Genomic DNA, 15,173 nt, shown 5'->3' with positions numbered 1-15,173 from the left:
ATATGAATGAAAATAATGCTAACAGGGAGGAAGAAGATCCCTTACAAATCTGTGATTTGTTAGAGTGATTGCTGAAGGGATAGAAAAAAAGAACAAACCCAAACACCACGTCCGTGCATTTCTTCCATCTCTAGGAATACAGTGTCTGAAACGTAGATATGACTAAACACTGGGCGCTGCTGCTATGACTTAAGCTCTCAACTTACACATTTTAGCTAAAGTAAAAAGACTTCTTCCAGACATATCAAACATTGTACCTCAACTGTAGATGTACTTTGATGTGCTTATTTCCAGTTCTCCAATGAAGAGTGATTAAAAAAGGCAGGATGTACTTTTTACTTAAAAAAAAAAAAAAAAAAAAAGCCAAATCCAGAAGTTTACCAGATGAAAGCAACTACACCTCTGCAAATGAAAATCGGTGATGAAAGACTCAAGTGAAGAAAAACAACATATACAGATTAAAAACTTAAAATTTATGTTCCAGAACATTTCCTATAGTCCTCTGTTATTAACCTGGCACATAAGCTTAGTGCTGCAGGCATCTATTTTAGCCTTACAGAATTTTTTCTCACGTGCCTACAAAACTTTTCCAAATAATTACTAGAGGAGTGTTTCCAATTTCAGATTAAAGCATACAAACGAGAAGATAAGCAGATGTGATATGCTTAAAACTTTTCTTCTTTAAGAAAAACACGTGTGAGGTTAGAGGAACCAAAACAGTGTATCTCGGATATCACTCTCACCACAGAAGTTTTCAAACTCTTACATCTAATGCCCTGACCAAGTCAACAGAGCTAAACCCACTCCAATCAAGTTCCAGGCTCAGAGTCCCGCACTGTATTTTTTGTTATTCAAGTTGAACTAAGAACCATGAACTGATCAAAGCACAACCGTGCACTTCAAAGTTATGGTAAAATAAACACGGTATTCTGAAGCTGTTAGTAGCAAATCCACAGTTAAGACTGAACAGAGCTTTTTTTAAATACAGTAACATCTGTTTGATCACCGTTTAACCATTTCCCACTTCACTGCTCAGAAGACAAATAGAATTTCAAGTTTCACAACAGAAATATCTAAGCTTCTTAAATTTTAGAGTCTTTTTCCTGCCACTTGTATATTTTTCACTCTATGTGGATAAGTCAACAGACTTATCTGTATTTAGAGCATCTGAATCCTGGAATCATTAAAAAAAAAATTCCTTCCAAGATCAGCATATCACCATGCTGACAAAGTAAAAAAAATGCCATATTTGAACTCTCCTTAAGTCAATGACCTTTCAGTTTTCAAGCCATATGTTCTTGAGAACATCATACTTCAATCCTGATATATCAGCATCATACACAAGCCAATTTATCAAAGCCTAAAATAAAAAACATTTCAGACACACTGAAGTATGGGCACTTCGTGGATTTGAAAAAAAAAAAGAATTTGAACTGGGGAATCTACCAGTACAATAAAGAGCGTGTAAACATCATAAGATGAACAGGGACTGCCAGCAATTCTCACTTCAGTTTTCTTCCCTGCTCCCCACCCCAGGAAATGCACCATAAATCTCAGTTAGAATGATGTGCAAGTGCCTGAAACAACAAATGCATCAACAGAGAAGGCATTCAACAAGCAGCAGAACCCTTACCTCATTTCAGAATGTGCACGGCATCTTTCTTCAAACTCTATTCAGCAAAATGTCATTAATGATCCTTATCTCAAAATTATATTCATGTGATTTCTCTACAGAATCTCCTTTTGCTTTTTTTTTTTTTTTTTTCCTTTTCTTTTCAATCCTGTTATCATTTGTTCTCAAGACATTTCAGGCTTCCTTGTAACTGAACACACAAACTGTATGTACTGAGCTTACTTATGTTAGTTTATAATTACTTGAGGTTCAGGACTCAAAAAGTAATGAAGACTACACCAGATTTTCAAAAGCAAAACAAAGTTATTGAAAGAAATGGAATCATTGAGAGGCTTAAGTTGGAAGGGGCCTTAAAGTCCATCCAGTTCCAACCCCTACCAAGGGCAGGGCTGCCACCCATTCGATCAGGCTGCCCAGGGCCCCAGATAGTCTGGCCCTGAATGCCTCCAGGGACGGGGCACCCACAAAATGCCTGCCCTTCATTCAATCCAGACCACATGTTCTTTGACGAAACTATTATTTTGTCTAGACTGCACGTTCTTTGATGAAACTACTATTCTGTTAAGTGCCAAGCATGCTGACAGGACTTATAAGAAAACAGATTAATTTGAATGTAGGAAGCACTAATTCCAAGTAAAAGACGCTTCTCTAAAGAAAGGTATAGTCACTGACCTTTGCAATAGCAACTGCTTGTTGAGGATAATACATGGAAGCACCAATACTCATGAAACCTGCAGGATACACCAACTTCTTTATTTTTGATCCTGTTTAGCAATGAAAGATACATTGTTAGAACGTATGTTAACAGACAACTGAATGGCCCTACTCAACTTCTACTTATAAATAACATAATTCTGTTATATAGAGTTTAGCATATCTTCTGTTTAATCTGACTGACATAAAAAAAAAAGTATTACTGGAACACTAACATCCATAGTGAAAATTACCTTACAACTATGTTTACTGTAGTAATACATAATTTATTTGGAAACTAACTAATGAAGCACAAACCACAGTTAAGGGATACTTAAGACAATTATACCAACTGATATTCTTTTCTAAACAAAGAAGAAAAGCTCAGCCAAAGAATAGGTAGGTTAGCATTCTTACAACATACCACACAGAACAAGAAAAACTCTACTATGAAGTTTGTAAGTTGCCTTGATTCACAAGTACTTATATGTCCATAGCTGTTCTTATGACTAAGTTTTCTTGTTTCACTACAGCAGTTCACAAAAAAATGAAGTATTTTTTAAAACAAAACACTAACAACTAAGCTGTACGCCTACAGCTCAATCACTAGGTTAACTCTGAACATACTAATCAGGGCACAGTGCAGTTTAACAAGGAATGTAGATGGGGAGCAGGTACAGGAACAAAGCAAGTAGTAAAGCAGAAAAAAAGGGGGAAATAGAGTCACAGAAGAGACATACTGGAGTCAGGATTCAGTAATTTTGCTCCTCATAGAACAGCTTTTTCTACATGCAAAGTCATATACGCTTCTACTAACAGTTGGTATTTTTAGTTATAACTATCGTAGAATGGCTTTGGTTGGAAGGGACCTCAGGGATCATCAAGCTCCAACTAGATAAAAATTAACTCAGATATTTGTATTATATGGGATTTTCGGTTTTATTAAACTTAGGACCTTATCTTTCACATTCAGTCTCAATACTGCTTTTTTTTCCCCCCCCATGATCTTCATGTTTTTCATAATTTCGCTACAGTCAACTGGAAACTGATATCGTTCATGATTGTGTAACTCAAGAAGCAGGAGTTTGAAGAGCAAATGTCAGATGGGTTAAGACAGAGACCCTGATTATCATGAAAATGCACACGCCAGAAAATAAAGCATTATTACATATTTTGAGGAGTACACATATGAATGTATATATTCATAGAATTATTTCTATTTCTGAACAGCCAAGCATACGCTTTGTTTCTTCAACATACATGGAGTCGGCTAAGGTGTACTATGATTCAAAGTGAGTCCTCCCTAGTATTTAAGTGCTGCAACTTCCTAGGTCCAACAAGTATTCATCTTGGATTACTTCATTTCACCACACTAAGAATATTCCACTACAAATACAAAATATTTGTTCATAATTAACATTTCTTAACATTTGTAACATTAACGTTTATTTCTGTGAAAAGCATAACCATATTAGTTTCTTCAACGAGTGTGATGAAACTAACTCTGCAGTTCTCTACAGGGACATAGCTATGTGATCAAGAACTAAAAAAGATTTTTTGGCTAAGAAAAAGAATAAATTCCTTTCCTACCTTTGTCATATTAAGCTAGAACTGAAGTGGATCAAAGGCTAGAGTCCAGCAACAGATACAATATTCATAAACATTAATTAATGGTTATATACACCTTTTACAAGAAGGATCTGTATAATTTGAGGAATACTGTAGAAACATGCTTGTACAATTAAGTCAGATCTCATGTGTCCCAGTTAAAAATAGTAACAAGAAAGAATCGCACAAACAAATGTTTTATCCCAGATTTTACCACAAGCAGTTCAAAAGGTTCCCACTAACCTCTGGCCAGAAACAATCCAAGAATTCCAGCAAAACCTATCACACCGAGCCTTGGATAAAATCCAGCAGGGGGGTTCTGCAGAAATTCACAGCCCTCTGAAAAGAAGTCAAAGCACAGTGCATTAATGTGATGTGAAAGTGTTTTTGTGATAAGAAATCATCAATATATGCTGGTGATTATTACAAAACAGAGTTATCAAAACACATTCAACTATCATGCACATTTTAGATCTGCTGGCATAAAATTCAAAGCCTTTGAGATCTTCTCTAGTGACACATGAATGAAACTGAATATTGTATTGTATTTACCAATTTTCATAGAAGATTTTGCCTTTGCTACCAGGCCATCTGCTTTGCTTTGCTCTTTTGCATGTTGATTATAACCTTTTCAAATTAATGTTTAAAATCCTTTACAAAATACATTACTGCATTTACATGATGACAAGTATTAGTTTCAGTGAAACACTGTACAAAAAAACAAATCACAGATCAAAGGAAGGACACAGCAAAAACAAAGCTCACTCCAAGATGGGAGTCTGATGGAAGATGAAAAACCTGCCATTAAAGAGATCAAGAGACTGAGACTGTTGAATTCAGGAAGGAAAAAAGAGGTGCAGTATCTGAAAGGAGTCCTAGATAGCATCCATGCTCAGCCTCAACGAGACCGGATATGAAAGGATGCTTCCAGAACAGAAATGAATAATAAGTTATTTTGAATTAATTCAAAATTCTTAGGAGATTCAAGGAAATAAACCAACAGGAGGTAAATTGCATTTACTGGGCTGAGTCAAGCAAATATTAATATATTATGCTTGGCTTTGGCTGGGAATACTTTGTCAGTCTTTTCTTCCTTATGTGTCGTTCTTAATGACATTGGTTATGATAGATGCAGGTCTCAGACTTTAGTTGTTTAGAAAAGGAAATTTAAATTGATATACTGTGCATAGAAATGTAGACTCAAACGGATTAAGAAAACCACACACAATGATTCTTAATGAAATTCTTTTCTGATAAAAGATACAGTACAGTCTTACATTTTAAATTGCTAGTTAAAAAAAACTAAACAGATTTACCTCTACCATGCTCAACAGCTTTTTCTAATTTGGGCATAGCTTTGGCATAAAGATCCTAAAACAAGAAAAAAAGAAGAGAAAAGAAAACAATGGTAAATAGATACCAATTAGGTGAAACACTAACTATAGATTTGCACTGAAAACAAAATAACAAAAAACAAAAAACCAAACCAAACAAACAAACAAAAAAAACTGTTGGGTCCCTAATAGAGCTTCCTGGTTAAACTAACTACAATGCCTTTGTAGTTTTGAACCTGTAAAACCAACCTGTAGATCTTATTATTCAATAAAAAAAAATAGAAAGAGAAGGAAAGAAAACCATGCTTTGCTTTATACTAACACACAAAACCAGCAAAGAAACCAAGGAAAAACGGAACAACTTCACAGTTTCAATTTTACCCATCTTAAGAAAGCTACTTATTTTTATTCCCACTTCTCCATTCGTTTATTGCAAGGTTATGCTAGCATACATATTTTTTTCCTCCAAGTGGTCTTTGGATGGAGATTAAACATAACACCTCAAAACACAGGAATCTACTTCAATATTTCACTGACTCCCGGATCACGTATCCAAATCATTTTCAGAGATTATTTCAGGTTTCTCAGTGTATTTAGTGACTGCAAAAGTACTTGAGTAAATGCAAAGGAGGCAAGTACAGCACTGCAACAAGCTCTTTCCTAGTGCTTTACAGGGGGAGATGTATATCACCTTGCAAGATGAGCTATTACTCTTTTCAAGAAACTGTATCAAACAAAAATGGATTTCTGAGGTGACTTGCTTTGATACAGTGCCCTTCAGTCTACTTAGGACAGTGTACCAACATCTCTTTTATGCAAGATCTTTCTTGGACTGAAAATATACAAGACATAACAGACATGCATATATATATATATATATATTTATATGCAGAATATGAATAAAAAAAGACTGAGTAAGAATAGCCCTGCTAATTGTTATTAAGCAAATAATCATTAACAAGTTAGACAATATAAGACTGTTTGTTAATTAAGGAACAAGTTCATTAACATGTGTGCCCAAAGCTAAAGAAGAGAACAGTCTTACAACACCACTTGAGCTCTGTCTGTGGAAAAAGCATCTGTTTGAAATACTGCACATATTCTCATTCACACATTCCATTTCCTCACTGCCAACAGTGACCTAACAAAAACTTGTGACAAAAAAAGTGTTAGCATGTGACACACAATAAACTTCAATGAGTGTTCTTATTAAAAGCCAGTGAAGGAAACAACAAACAAACAAACGGCATTCTAAGGACCGCATAGGCTAAGTAACTCTGATCTATCACAGCTCACACAGAACCAGTTCATTTCTATATCTGTGTTCTGAATTGAGTTTCCCATGGGGTTAAGCAAGTAATTTTAGAAAAGTAAAATGATGAATATAATCAGTTTCCTTGGTATTGTGGGTTGTGTTCTTAAAGACAACTGTGAGACAACTAAAAGATGATTTTCTTTAGCATATCTGGGGTAAAAGTCCAAATTATCTCTGACTATGGTTAAGCAAGATGATCCCAGGACCATATAGGCTAAGTGCTCTCTTCATAGAATGAGTCATTAAACCACTGCCAGGAAATGGCTTGTTGCATGTAAACAGAACAGCACGTTTTATGTACATGACCACCATCCAGACAAGAAAAAAAAGGCAAATGAGAAGACATCAGGCCAGTGAGACATGAAGCAGTGCTCAGAGCTTACGAGCAATCAGTCCCATCAGCCAACTCAATTCATCGCAGATTTCATCTCAGAATTACCACAGGTAACCCAAGAGGGAATTAGAGGCCAGAACTCTAAATTACAGAAAATCTCCCATCGTCTTCAAAACTGAAGTTAGTACTTCTGCTGATGATGGCACTTTAGAAACACTAGTCTGAGAAACTCTGAATATTTCTGCAAAATCTTTTGGTACTGTTAATGGTCAGTACCACAGCACAGAACTTCTAGGCAGGAGAAGTGCCTTCAACACTCCCTGGGTCAGGATAGAGCAAGAAAGCCATCACACAAGCTCAGTACTCTGATATCAATAACTTAAACCTTGATTACAAAGATCTTTGCTATCATCTATGCTCCAATGACTACTTTTGCACTGCATGACTGTTTATTACAAACATGATACCTAACCAAAATATAAAAGCAAGTTTCAGGGTAAGGCCCAGTGGTCAGCTTTGCTGCTGAGTAGCAGCTAGGGGATTTTTGCTCTTCTGCAGAGCCAAGTTCCTGCTCTCAACATTCTAAACAAAATGTTCAGGTTTTATTAGCAAGTCTAAAGGCCTGCTATAAAAGAACAAACATGACTTTACATTATTAGTGTACTTGAACAGATTTTTGGTCAAAAAGATTAGTTTCCACTATCTAGTTTTATCACTGAGGTGAGGGCACCTCAAAAGCCTTTGTAATGCTCTTTGCACAGAAAGTTTCCTTTACAGGTAATGCTGCCCTAAAAAAAAATAAATAAATAAATCATTTTACAAAGATTGGAAGGTAAACTTTTAAAAAACAACTCCAAATCAGTCAGTTTTCCTGTTGTGAATAAGTACATGAAACTTAGGAAAAGATTTATTTGTGGAGACATCAGCACTTCCAACAACAATTGATTCTCAGTTTATGACGTTGATCACCAACCTGTCGAGTAACTTTGTTCCCTGATAACTACCTCATGAAAGCTAACTGCATAAAGAATATTACAGACAGTAATTCTAAGCTTTGGTTAGTTAATTTTTTGGAACAGAAAGTGTGAAAAAGTAGGGGTTTAATTAATAGAAAGAAAAAATAGCTTGTGTGATAAGGGGTAAACACAAGCTAGCTTGCGGAAAATACCAGGAGATGCACCATTTTGGAAAAATAGCTGTTATTTTCTTCCTACAAATGCTTTGCTGCTATCTATTAATTCTGTGCCTAAAGCCAGAACCCAACCTCCACCCTTACCACCAAAGCACTACCAGATGCACCACAAAACCATTATACCTGACACCAGGCTGTGTATGGCTCCATAGCATGCCGTAACTGTGAAACCCCCTCCTCCAATTGGGTTTGTGGGTTCTCCACATATTTAGTCTCACGAGCTGGAGAGGAGTAGAGTGACAGCTGTGAATATTAGCAAACAAGAGGTTAAAAACAAAGGTGTAACTGTAAATAAGTTCTCAGGGTACAGACAGTCTAACCAGAGACCTTCTAACACGGTGCTTACTATATGAACAATGCGCAATAAAAATTCAGGTACAGCTTTGAGACAACCATTATGAACGAAGTTTAATTATACACTGCGAGGAAGATGACTTCTAATTGCTATGCAATTCATCCACAGCTGCTATATGATCCCAGTCACAGGTTATAGATTAATATTATACTAGTTAATAAGAATACAAAACATAATAGTGAAAAATGTTTCTGGTCTTAATCAGCACTTCTGGTTCCCAGTTAACGCACTCTGAAATCACAGTTGATCATTTTCTATATTTGCCCAAGCCATCATTAAAGAGTTTGTTTCTGACAGGGGTAACATCCAATACAAATTTGGCTATTACTGAGCAGGAAAATGGTGCTATATCCCAATGTTGGGGTCATTAATCACATCAGCAACTGTCAGAATTAATAGCACCATGTGCCTGAGCAAACAGAAACTGTAACAGCCACCTGAAAAGCAGTGAGCATCCTCACATGGTAGCTACAAGAACACAGTGCTCAGAGCATCGCATCACAATGTATTTATCACAATCACCGTGACACATTCCAGACTGTAGCACTGCATTAAGAGACCAAAGTCTGTACTGCCCAGCAGTAAAGTTCAGATCAAAATACAAACTGTTCCTAGTGGTTTATATGCTGCACTGACTTTTACAGGGACAGATCTTTATTTTATACCACATTTGCTTTGGTAGCTTATTCTCAGCTTACATAGTTCAGTAGTTCATTCTCAGCTAACATTAAGGAGCGTAGCTGGCATCAGTTCAAGTTGGAAAACAATGTCATCTCTTTCATAATTAAAAAAATCTGATAACCTTAGTAAGATAGGATCTGACAACTTGTGCAATTGGATTTCCCGTAATATTTTAAAAGACAAACATCTTAGGTTTCATTCCCTCAGGAAACGCGGTCATCTCTTGCTATCATACTCAAAACCATTTTAACTTTGACCCTGACACACACCCTAATGGACGTGCCCGACCCCAGAACAGAAGTCTCAAGGAGAATGCAATTCCCATACATTTTATGAAACTGGACAGCTGCCTAGTTTGAAACGAACATAGGCTGTGAACGCTCAGAACGGCAGCCAGAAACCCAGTGCTGCACGTTCTGCTCTGCTGCTGGTAAGCAAGCCAGTGATTCAGCACACACATAACGTCAGCCTGCTGCCTCATCACTGAGGCATGCCAGTGGTGGCACAGGGCACGCAGAGGCCCAAGCTATGGTCACCAGTGTGAAGTCAGGAGGTTGCTTCGACTACCGCTCCTCTCAAACTACCCATGGGAGCTGCTGATGCAGACACACCTAGATAACCCACGTACACACAAATGTAGGTTAAGTTTTGTTTTACTGCTCAGGTAATGCTTGAGCTTGGGACGATGGACGTAACATTTTAAGGTAACCGTAAAGCCGTATTTGGTTATGAACTACAAAAATACATCTTTTCACTGTTGGAGACTGTTTCAAGCCAGTGAGTAACTACACCACAGCTTAACAGTATGTTCTAGACCTCTCCTTACAAAACAGCCAGAACATTTGTAATACCTTAGAGAAGAAATAAAGCAACAGGTACTTATTATCATTACTTCTCACATTGTTAGTTACGCCTGAATGCTGCAAGGCAGGGAAAACTGGTATAATTCTGGGCAGAGGCAGTCTAGCCTGTAGGCTACAACGTTCAGGACTAAACTTTACCAAGAAAAAATTCACCTGAAAAAAAAAGAGAATCAATTACTGTGTTTTTAAAAATAAAACCCTTAGATTTTGCCGTTTTATTGGAAAGCACAGATGAAATTTTATTACAATTTTCCAGCACTATTTATTCATAATCAAAAATATATGGTGTTATTTAGTTAAAAAAAAAACAGTCCCATGGATTTTAAACATGACCACAGTAAGTCTACAAATAGGAAAAGGTAATTTCTGAATGAAGAAGAGAAGGCTTCAACACAAAAAAGTGTTGCACGCAGACAAGTCTACGCTGTCAAGCAGAGAGCATCAGATGCAGCCTTGGGTAAAAGAAGCACATTCACATCAATGCCTCTAATGCTGGAAACTGAGAAGCGAGTTTAAAGGTAGGAATACAAAGTGTAAAGAGAAGTGCCTAAATGGGTTTTACACATTGAGGTATAACATCTTTCAGAATAGTGCAGGTATTTCTGTATAGATAGAATGCTAGCTGCTCTAAGCATACTTACCTCATCAATTTTCAGCAACTCTTTTTTGGACGTTTCCTTCTCTGAAGAAGCAGCATAAACCTGGATAGAAAGCAAGCTCAGGCTTACTGGGGTGGCCCCCAGCCGAATGACCTAGAAACATTAGGGGAAGACAAACATATCTGTAAGTTCAAACAGAATGCAAACATGTTTGAACACACCCCACCCATGTAGACCATATATATGGCCCCGTAGATGATAAACAATAAATTGACATGGAAGTCGGGAGAGAGAGGGAAGTCAGCAGCACATCTAATGTTGTCAGGCACCCATATGGTAACATCTCGAATAGTAGGATGGTATTCAGAAAAGCCTAACGCTAAAGGAGATAGTAGCTATAAAAGCTTTCATCTCACAAAAGATCTTCTGTTTTCTCTCACATTTGTCAGTCTTGCCAATATAAATTCTAACAATATGATATTCGTCTTTTAAACAGTTTTATGAGTGTCCACAGCACTTTTTATTTTTCCTGCAGTCAGTACCAAAGAATTCAGCATTTTATTTCTAGTTGTTGAAAGCATCAGATCAATCACCAATTTCTAACAATTTTAGGATTGACACACAATCACAGAACACCTTGGACTGGGAGGAACCTCAAAGCCCACCCATCCCAACCCCAGCCATGGGCAGGGCTGCCCCCCACCAGCTCAGGCTGCCCAGGGCCCCATCCAACCTGGCCTTGAGCACCTCCAGGGATGGGGCACCATGGCTTCTCTGGTGAGGCACTGGCACAGGTTGCCCACAGAAGTGGTGGATGCCCCATCCCCGGAGACACTCAAGGTCAGGCTGGATGGGGCTCTGAGCACTCTGATCTAGCTTTTGGTGTCCCCGTTCATCGCAGGGGAGTTGGATTAGACGACCTTTAAGGGTCCCTTCCAATTCAAACGGTTCTCTGATTCCCAGAGAAAATTTTCCCTGACATCTAACCTAAATCTCCCCTCTTTTAGTTAAAACCATTCCCCCTTGGCTTATCACTATCTACCCATCTAAAAAGTTGATTTCCCTCCCGCTTATAAGCTCTCCTTAAGTACTGGAAGGCCACAGTGAGGTCTCCCCTGAGCCTTCTCTCCAGCTCCCTCAGCCTGCCTTTGTAGGAGAGACGTGACTGAATACCTCAGATTCAATCCACACAACACAACTACCTCACAGAAGGTGAAGGTAATTCTTCTTATATTCTTGACCTACACTGAATTACATTTCTTTACAGAAGAGAACTCTTTAACAAAAAATTAGAAGATAAAGATATTGGCTGCGTAACGAAGCAAGAACGCGCAGCAAGCATTTTCCAACAAACACATCTCCTTATTAACAGCAATGCTTTACTCAATAAATGCAGCTCAACAGGAAACCTTTCAGTGTCTCATACTCTCATTTCTGCTCTGACAAGCCTGTGCTTCAGTGGTGCAGCAGTTACAGCCAGGCCTAGCTCTGCCCGCAGCATCCATTCCCAGCAGTCTTGCTTTGGTGGCGGACGCCTCTATCATGAGGCAACCAACCCGGCCCATTTGGCCACAGCTCAGCCCTGCACATGTGGAGAGCTTTGTGCAGGCTCAGCAAGTTGAACCTACTTTTGAATGTATTTGTGCTGACAAGCACCAGAGGGCCGTGCAGCCAGAGAAGGAAGGATGAAGAAGGAGAAGGCAACATAGGAACCAGGTCATAGGATCGCTTCTCAGAAAAAAACACGAGGGATCTGATGGATCAAAAGGTACGGAAAAACTGACTTAAAAGTGAAGTTTTTCTGTATTTGTATTTACGGACACGTTATTACAGCACTATAACGGGACACCACAAAGACTGGGTCAGCTCTGTTCAGAGCCAAGGAAAGACAGCAACAATCTGCAGTATTGATGCTTAGAGACTTTTCACATACTCCCATCAGCCAAGATGCACAAACACCACTAACCATTCATAACTGCAGGATACATTTCCTCACTCTTGCCTTTTTTCACTGCAAAGCTGCTCTCTCACTGAAAAGGCAAAGATGTGAAACGCATTTTCATTCAGAGAAATAGGCTCTCAGTAAGATATTACTTCCTGTGATTCTTCAAATGCTTAAGAATAAAACACATGGCTAGAAAAGATATCAAGATACCCATCCACTTTTATCAAAGTAATTTCAAACAGATTTAAACTGCACCTAGCAGTGAACAGGCATGTTCTTTTTGAAAGAAGCCTTGTAAAAAAAAAAACAACTGCAAGGAAAGGCACAGAGACAAGTATCTAAAGTTTAATTCCCAAATATGGCTAAAGTTTGTTATACAAAATAAACACACGCATTTTCCATGTAATGTTTCTGCAAGTGTTTACTGTATAAAAGTGACGACGAAACCCACCAACGTCACAAAATAATACCAAAATCGAAAGCATAATTTGGTTCATCATGAGAAACAAACCCAGTCTGCTGCATTACACAGCAGGCGAGCTTCTTCTGCTTCAATCACTGCTTACGTTCTAAACATCACCAGCAGAAGTAACAAGTCCAAAACGCTCCAGAGTACTTGAGTTTTCCACACAGGTATCCGTGCAAGCTGCGGGGCATAAGGATGGAACGATCCCGGGTTCCCCAAAGAGACCTCACTGACCACACAACTACTCAAACAGAAAACTTCTGCTGCTCGCATTAATCATAAGACAGAAGCATGGGAAGCCTTGGACGGTTTCATATTTACATGTTAACCATTAGAAGTCCAAGACCAAGCTCTCCTTAATGCACTGTCCAAGCTACACAGCAATGGCCCTCCGTATTGACTACATTCCCAGGGCAGACAGGACCAGCAATCAAGTACCATATATACAGACAAGCACAATAAATCTTGTGATCTCATTAGTGCGAGAGATGAGCAGTTCTGCTTTCTGCTTCCAAAGCCCATATTTGGACCTCGTGTCAAACCAACTGGTTTAATATCACTTAGTGTCACATTTTTGTAGAGCTGTGCCTTCAGTTTGCCTGTCTTACAGCTGGTCAGCTGATACCAAAAAAGTACAACAGGCTCTATCTGGGCAGTGCTCTGTATTTACTTTAATGAAATATATATATACACATATATATATATATATATAGTTTTCTGTTTCTGATTGAAGAAATAAACTTTACCTGAAGACACGAGAACACTCCTAGGCAAATTTTGAGTGGAAAAGACAATTGCATTTCAAAGAAACATAGGATATCTCGAGGTGGAAGGGACCCACAGTGATCATGGAATCATAGAATGGCTTGGCTTGGAAGGGACCTCAAGGATCATGAAGCTCCAACCTCCCCACTACAGGCAGGGCTGCCAACCTCCACATTTAATGCTAGACCAGGCTGACCAGGGCCCCATCTAACCTGGCCTTGACCACCTCCAGGGACGGGGTGTCCACAGCCTCTCTGAGCAGCCTCCTGGCTCCACACTGCCCTCCTCTGAGTTCTTAACCACAAAACGCCAACAGGAGGAATAAATCGCATATCAGTTCTCAAACCAAGTGACGGAAGACGAGCTGAAAGATTAAAGGTAAGTTGTGCCATATTTTTCCCCACATCTGTGGCTTTGCATTTCACTTGTTAAAGCCGGGGAAGAAAACAACAGAAGGACTCCCTCACTGTACCTTTTGGGAAGGCTGATATTTGCCCCAGTGTATGAAGTTGCTAAATAGAATCGCAGAATCTCCCACTCATTAGGACTGGAAAAGACAAAAGCATCCAGAGCAACCTGCCCGCACCATGCCCACTAACTACATCCCTTACTGCCGCATCTACACGGTTCTCGGCCACCACCAGAGATAGTGACTTCACCACCGCCCAAGGCAACGCAGCAATGGCCCGGACAGACGCTATAAATAACGCGTGCACACGCGTACCGCTGGAGGGCGGCGAGGCATCTCCGAGCTCAGCCCGCCGGGCCGAGCTCCGCGCCCGCGCCCGCGCCCGCCTCGGGGCTCGGCACCGCTCGTAGGGCGCCCCCTGCCGGCCTCACCGCGCTGCGCCGCCGGCCCTGAGGATCCCCGCGCCTCCCGCCCGCCCTCCCGCAGCCACGCCGGCTCCTCGCTGCCGCGAGGTTCGGTTGGAGCTGGGGAGGCAGGAAGGAGGGCTGGCGGGAAATGAGGGGCCGGGTCGCGGAGAGGGGCTGAGGAGTGGGGACGGGCAGCTGCGGGGCTCGGCGGTGGAGCGGGCGGACGCGCGCTAGGCAGTGACGGCCACCAACGGCTCCCTCACCTTGAGCATGGTGCCACCCGGCTACTGCTGCGCACGCCAACCGCGTCGCTTCTATGACATACAACTGCGCGTCGTCGCGTTGTGATGACACACCACCGCGCGCCGCTACAGCCACCGGTGATCGGCCGTTGGGGGCTTACGTCACGAGCTGCGCCCGGCGCCGTCCCAGGGCGCATGCGCATGTCCGCCGCCGCCATGTCATGGGCGGGGCAGCGGGTAGGGCCTGCGCAGTAGCTGGAGAGGGGCTGGGAGCGGGAAGGCGGGAGTGGGTGTTACAGTTTGCCTCAAAGCCTATTGTTAATCTTGCCAGA

The 15,173-nt window shown here is 40.3% G+C and overlaps 1 protein-coding gene across 7 annotated transcripts in view; it reads right to left on the bottom strand.

Moving 5' to 3' along the window:
* APOO (apolipoprotein O) overlaps positions 1 to 14,917 on the bottom strand; it is a 31,371-nt gene extending 16,454 nt beyond the window's left edge. For 2 of the 7 annotated variants that reach the window (XM_025146572.3, XM_015272534.4), the window contains exons 1-6: positions 14,508 to 14,917; positions 10,650 to 10,760; positions 8,233 to 8,352; positions 5,251 to 5,305; positions 4,178 to 4,273; positions 2,306 to 2,397 (exon numbers count right to left, since the gene is read on the bottom strand). In XM_025146572.3, coding sequence (XP_025002340.2) covers positions 2,306 to 2,397; positions 4,178 to 4,273; positions 5,251 to 5,305; positions 8,233 to 8,352; positions 10,650 to 10,760; positions 14,508 to 14,528 — 495 coding nt within the window. In that variant the 5' untranslated portion in view covers positions 14,529 to 14,917. Of the gene's footprint in view, positions 1 to 2,305; positions 2,398 to 4,177; positions 4,274 to 5,250; positions 5,306 to 8,232; positions 8,353 to 8,901; positions 8,935 to 10,649; positions 10,761 to 12,573; positions 12,638 to 14,507 lie in introns of those variants that run through there. The other 5 variants (XM_025146573.3, XM_416798.8, XM_046912345.1 and 2 more) reach the window with 4 other exon arrangements.
* Between the last annotated feature and the right edge of the window lie 256 nt (positions 14,918 to 15,173).

Source organism: Gallus gallus, chromosome 1 (assembly GCF_016699485.2).
Source record: "Gallus gallus isolate bGalGal1 chromosome 1, bGalGal1.mat.broiler.GRCg7b, whole genome shotgun sequence".
Taxonomy (NCBI): Eukaryota; Metazoa; Chordata; class Aves; order Galliformes; family Phasianidae; genus Gallus; species Gallus gallus.
This window is presented reverse-complemented; position numbering and strand designations above follow the sequence as displayed.